This window comes from Pyxicephalus adspersus, chromosome 12 (genome assembly GCF_032062135.1).
Source record: "Pyxicephalus adspersus chromosome 12, UCB_Pads_2.0, whole genome shotgun sequence".
Lineage (NCBI taxonomy): Eukaryota > Metazoa > Chordata > Amphibia > Anura > Pyxicephalidae > Pyxicephalus > Pyxicephalus adspersus.
Genome location: NC_092869.1, coordinates 1,474,876 through 1,481,245, shown reverse-complemented (window position 1 = coordinate 1,481,245; position 6,370 = coordinate 1,474,876). Strand labels below are relative to the sequence as shown.

At 47.1% G+C, this 6,370-nt stretch overlaps 1 protein-coding gene across 1 annotated transcript in view; it reads left to right on the top strand.

Moving 5' to 3' along the window:
- Positions 1-5,323, top strand: part of LOC140341945 (semaphorin-4A-like) — a 5,929-nt gene extending 606 nt beyond the window's left edge. Inside the window, exons 2-9 of the mRNA XM_072427906.1 lie at positions 33-172; positions 526-698; positions 1,389-1,539; positions 1,758-1,947; positions 2,676-2,797; positions 3,180-3,343; positions 3,429-3,541; positions 3,696-5,323. Of these exons, the coding sequence (XP_072284007.1) occupies positions 33-172; positions 526-698; positions 1,389-1,539; positions 1,758-1,947; positions 2,676-2,797; positions 3,180-3,343; positions 3,429-3,541; positions 3,696-4,306 (1,664 nt within the window). The 3' untranslated portion in view covers positions 4,307-5,323. The remainder of the gene's footprint in view (positions 1-32; positions 173-525; positions 699-1,388; positions 1,540-1,757; positions 1,948-2,675; positions 2,798-3,179; positions 3,344-3,428; positions 3,542-3,695) is intronic.
- Positions 5,324-6,370: the final 1,047 nt, after the last annotated feature.

Genomic DNA, 6,370 nt, shown 5'->3' with positions numbered 1-6,370 from the left:
CTTTTCATGACCCCCGTGTGCTCTCCTTGCAGCTGACACTTCCTTCGCCGGATCCTTCTACATCCCCGGGCCTCACTCCGATGGGAAGGTTTACTTCTTCTTTGACGAAACGGGCAAAGAGTTTGAATTCTTCGACAAGCTGATGGTTCCCCGTGTGGCCAGAGTCTGCAAGGTGAGCAGGCGGGCAAAGGCCATAGGGGCCGATGGGCAGGCCGGAGGGGCCGATGGGCAGGCCGGAGGCGGGACAGTGACACCATTAAATACCGCTCCAGTCAGTGCCTAGGCTGACCAGCCATGCTTTACAGTGATCAGTAGCTTTTATCTTGGTGGCCAGGAAGTGTTTTTATATTTTAAGGGGGGAGGGGGGTCTTCCTATGATCACATGACCAGTTACTTAAAAGGAGTGGTACCCTTCTGCCATGGCATCAGTTCAGCTTGGATCATACATAGCCTCATGCTCTGGGCAGGCGGAGTAATGGGTTTGTAGGAAAATGTGTAACCGATAATCTCTTCTCCCCCCTTCAGAATGACGTTGGAGGAGATAAAGTCCTACAGAAGAAATGGACGACCTTCCTAAAAGCCCAACTCGTCTGTTCCCACGAGGACAACTTCCCCTTCAATGTCCTGCACCACGTAGCGCTACAGAACTCCCCCGACCCGCAACACAACATATTCTTTGGAGTCTTCAGCTCACAGTGGTGAGTGCCATGGTTCTTATATCTGAAGAGTGGTGATGTCACGTTCTGTATACTGTAATACAGGTTTGTAGGGCGGGGCCCATGATGTCACTTCCTGTATAATATATGCAGATTTGTAGGCTGGGGCCCATGATGTCATTTCCTGTATAATTTATGCAGATTTGTAGGGTGGGGCCCATGATGTCATTTCCTGTATATTATATGCAGATTTGTAGAGTAGAAAATCTGTTACATCCCTGGCCTATCATTGCATAGCAATGGCCGTCCATGTTCTCCACTCGCTCTCAATGCATTACTGATTGCAGTCTCTGGTTTTGTGTTAGCTGCAATCAATGTGCTGTACACGAATCCAATGAGAACAAATCCATTATATCGGAGTGGGAAGGATTGGCTCTCTGTTATAATGTTCAATAATGATTTGTAGGACCTGATACCAGCAGGCGCCGCCAATCCAGATGCCATTACCGGTCAGAGGCAGATTCATGGCGGCCCGCCCCAGGCAGGGGAAGGGGGCAGGGGGAAGGGGGCTGTCAGGATTGGGATGTTTTTCCTGAGTTTTCCCCATAATTGCTTAGGGAGTCAGGACAGTCCTGTGATTCTCCTGTTGTAACTGTTCGGCCAGTGTTGTTGTTTCCTTTCTTATAAAGAAGATAATTAAGTCATGTGACTCTCTTCTGTTTACCCTCATAGGCAGTCCGGTAGCTCCAGCAGTTCTGCCATCTGCTCATTCAGTTTGGCGGACATTGAGGCGGTTTTCAATGGCAACTACAAGGAGCAGAACAAAGAGAGCTCGAAGTGGACCAGATACACGGGGCACGTGTCCAATCCACGACCGGGCAGTGTAAGTATAGAATTGGACAACCTTCTTCAGCTGCTTCATGGCTATTTGTGAACTATAGTACCCTAGGCAGCCACAAGATGGCAGTAGGTAAAGAAATGTCTGCCAGAAAAGAAGCCACGCCCAGAAACCAGAATTAAAATCTCTGCACCGAGGTAACTCATACAAAATTGGTGAATGGCTTTAAAAAATATATGCAAACTTTCTCTCTCCTGTTTTAGTGCTCGTCAGGAAAGTTCTCTGACACCGACCTCAATTTCATGAAAGACCACTTCCTGATGGACGAAAAGGTTTTCCCAGTCGGCAAGAGTCCCCTGCTCATCCAACAGAAGGTCAGCTACACCCGCATCGCCATAGATTCTGTGCCAGCGCTATCAGGAAGCAATTATACAGTGATGTACCTGGGCACAGGTAAGAGGCCTTCTTTCTCAATGACGCCATCTGCTGTTCACATTTGATCATGTCTTTGTATTGCCACACTCTGGTGGTCACAAGGTATTACAATAATCCCTACTGCGTTTCACAAGGCTGCCCTCTGCTGGTCACATGTAGATATGCTGTGGTCCATAAAATAATGCACCTCTCGGGTCCCAATCAAAGTTGACCATCAAAATTGGCCACTAAAATGTCAAGATAAAAAAGAAATGGTACAGATAGGTCTCCTATGCAATACTAGAGGCAGAAAATGGGATTTGATGCATAAGCTGCTTTCATAAGTTGGGCAGTACCAATTATTATTATTATTATTATTATTAAACAGGATTTATATAGCGCCAACATATTACGCAGCGCTGTACATTAAATAGGGATCTGCATTGCTGGTTGAGAAGGAGCTCCCCTCATAATTTACCTGCAATATAATCATCCAATGAGAGTCATTTTAATGATTCTTTGTTCTGTTTGTGGCTTACAAGACTGATACTAGTGTCTGCTACTGTAACATAAGTGGTTTTCTGCTGCCCTCCACTGGTAAATTTAATAATTGCAGTTATCTTTAGTATGCTGCCCTCCACTGGTTAAACAAGTAGTTGCAGCGTTCCATGATTTATATTACTTTTGGGTTATTTTACTTGAACGTTAATATTTTATTACTATTTTTTACACTTAATTTAAACTTTTATCTTTGTTTGGTTTGGCAGACAGGGGGGCGTTGCACAAGGTCGTTCTAGTGAAGGATGGCAAGGAGTCGCATATTATTGAAGAGCTGCACCTGCTGAAGGAGCAGGAACCCATTGAGACTCTTCTAGTGGTGCCAAACAAGGTGAGAGCCCAAAGATTTTGGCTTATGGCATGTGCCAAATCTGGGAAAGAGGGGGCTGTGGGTAACCTGATTACATCCTGCACTGTTGGTCCTCCACACAATGGGGGTATATTGGCTTCCCATAGGGGCACCATCCCATAGAAAGTGTTGGAGTCTGCAGTAAGTGGAAGGAAATGTATGTAGCAAGGGAAGGGTGAGGACAATAAAGATAAGTGAATTTTTTTTTTTAAAGTAACCCCATGCACCCCCAAATCCTAAACTACCACCTTCATTCTGCACTGCTTTTTAGATTCGGGCAGTTCTTTAATACCCCCCCCCCCACCACATTCACTGTGCAAAACCGAACGGTTGGGATTGACTGACTTTTACCCCTTTCTTACAGAAGATCTTATACGTGGGCACAACGGCCGGCATCCTGCAGGTCCCTGTAGCCAACTGCAGCGTATATAGAAGCTGTTTCGAGTGCATCTTATCCCGTGACCCGTACTGCGCCTGGAACAACGCTGCCAATCAATGTCAGAGCCTCCCAGCCAATCCCAATGCTGCGTAAGTAAAGCATTGACAAATCGCCATCCTACAGAGCATGGATTGAAATAAAATCCACATCATGCGTTATTTTCTGTTCCTATAGAGAGTGGCTGCAAGATGTCGAGATGGGGAACCCGAATACCACGTGTTTAAGCCCCCCACTAAAAGGCAGAGGGAAAGGGTCGGGCCAGGACCCTGACAACCCACCACTGCGAGGTGAGTTCATATTCCAGGCAAATGCCATTGTTAACGCGCCTGCGTCTTCCCATTTCAGGGCTCCCATGGCTGTCAGACCACCATGACCACCGTCGCCATGACTCAACACTGTTATGTACTCGTTGTTAATATTTAACTGTTTTTGTTTCGGTAGCTCAAAACTACACGGCCCCCTACAACACCATCCTAAAGCTGGAGTGCCCCCAGATGTCGTCCCTGGCCAACTACAGCTGGAAGAGCCAAGGCCACATCGCCGGCAAGCAAATCGTCACCTCGAATGACAGCCTGATCGTCATCGTGAGGACTGACACGTTGGGTTTGTACGAGTGCTGGGCCGACGAGAACGGCTTCAAGTATAAGGTGGCCCAGTATTGGGTGAAAGACCCCAACGGAGCGCATGACGGCATGGAGGGTGATATATCCTTCAGCACTGATGAACCCGACTACTACAAACCCTTTGTGGCGGTGACAGTGCTGTTGGCGCTGACGCTAAGTGGTTGTGTTTTCCTCATCCTCTATAGCAGCCTGGATCGGATCAAAGCCAACCGGAAGGTCCAGGGCTGCAGCACCCCGGAGACGGAGAAGCTGTCGGCCTCCAAACAGCAGGAAAACACCCCACTGAATGGCTTCTGCCAGCAGGCCAGGAACTTTGCCAAACCCTGTTGCGTGCCGGGCGGAACTGACGGGAAAATGGACCTGGACAACAATAGCGTCAACCTGATGCCTAACGGCGGGACAGCAGCCGAGGCTTCTTCGGACGTCTAAAGCTTCCAGCGACCAGTCTGGTCTTGGGACCACCATTGACTTTGGGCCCGAGAACGATGAACTCTGTCGCTAGACGGCGGCCCCTCTGCCTGTCGGGAGTCTCTCGGGGGCTTTTTCAGGTTTGTGAAACGCATCATAAGCTTTCCTAGAAGACTTTCATATCCCCAAAATATCAGGGAGGATCCTCGACCTTCTACGAGGCCCAAAAACAAGACGCCCCTGGGGGATATCTTGGGACCTCCCCTAAAATGTGAACACTGCTGTATATATTTATCAAAGATCGGAGCTCAGCCTTCACTGCCAGATTTTTTCATAGGAGTTCCAGCAATTGTGAGGGTACATTCACTCAAAAACTGTGTGAATCCACAACCTGAAGGACTTATGCTACCACTTATGGGCCCCCAAGTTCCCTGTCCTGCTCACCTGCCCCCGGTCATTGGAAGGAGTTCTGGGTTCTGTGGCCATTTTTCTAAAACTCTGTTCCTGTTTCGGCCAATGGGTGACGGCAGTTGGTTCTTGATGGTCATCCCCGTCCTGCACCCCTGGGACAAGCGGGGCAGTTGGGTTCTGAGTCAATACGTAGTAGGCAGCGCTCCCATCCGGGGCCCCCATTTTTCTCCCCAAAACCCGTTTTTAAGCAAGTTTGTATGAACTTTGAGGGGTGAGAACAAACTCCGCCCCTTCCAGCGAGCACACCAGTGTTTTTTCAACTGCCAGCCCATGTGATGTGCGTGATCGGTGCATGGTGAACGTGGCAAAGCGCATATGTGACCACATTGTGTGTAGGCGAGTCACTCTCCGTGCAGTACGTCATGTGTGTCTAGTCGTATGCTGCCATGATATCTCTTGGATAATGGCGGGGGGGGATGTATAAAAGTTTGTCTCCTGTTGTTGCAGTACCGTATCAGTATTATAAGGGGCGATGTGTGCATGAAGTTACTGCCGAGTCTGTACGTTTTATTGTTTTTTAATATTTATAATTTGAATAAAAGAACGTCATCTGTCGGATTTCTGGTACCACGCGTGTGGCGTCTTATTCTGCAACGTCTAGTGGCTGCCATTGTGCTGCTCTGTTCACACCCCCCCATTGGACTGAATGGAATAATCCACAGCGCAAAATAAAAGTGGGCGTAGTTATGATTAAATGGATTGGGCGTGGCTTAAAGGGTTGCGGTTAGACTCCAAGCGATGCCAACAACCTCAGGGACCCACATAAACCTCAGGATAAAATGAGTCCTTATTACAAATCTGCACACTCAGAGAGTCAACATTCTGCTAGCAGCAAGTGTTGAGTAAAATAAAAACACTTTGTTCAAGAGTATGTAACGTACAACGCAGCCTATAGAGTACAGCTGGAAGGTCCATGTAACTCCCAACATACCGTGTACAGTGAATTGGGCCAGATAATGTTATGTTCGGCACAGCAGAAGGGCCCGTGTAAATTACAACATTGTGCCGTACGTTACATACTCCAGATAACACAGTGGCAAGGACCATGAAACTGGCCACATGTTGTGTACAGGACATTAGGCCCGATTATGTATTGTTCACCACAGCCTGCAAAGTACAATGGAAAGGTCCTTGTAACTAACATCATAAGTACAGTGCATTGGATTGAAGTATGTAATGTACAGCACATCCTACAAAGTACAGTATAACGGACCATGTCATTTACAACATTGAAAGCTGTGCTGTACATTACATATTTCAGACCAATGCACTGTACACACAGTATAGGTACATGGCCCTTTCTGTATTTTGTAAGCTATCCTGAACATTACATATTCCGGACCAATGTACCATACACACAGTGAGTGGAAAAGACCATGAAATTCACAATACAGTGTTTACAGGACATTAGTCTGGTGTATGTAATGTTCAGCACAGCTTACAAATGACATCAAAATTGACCATGTAACATACAACTTTGTAAGCTGTGTTGTACATTACATACTCCACACCAATAAACCATATACCGTATTTTTGCCGTATAAGACGCACTTTTTCTTCCCCAAAACTGGGGGGGAAAAGTTGGTGCGTCCTATACGACAAATGTGTTATAAA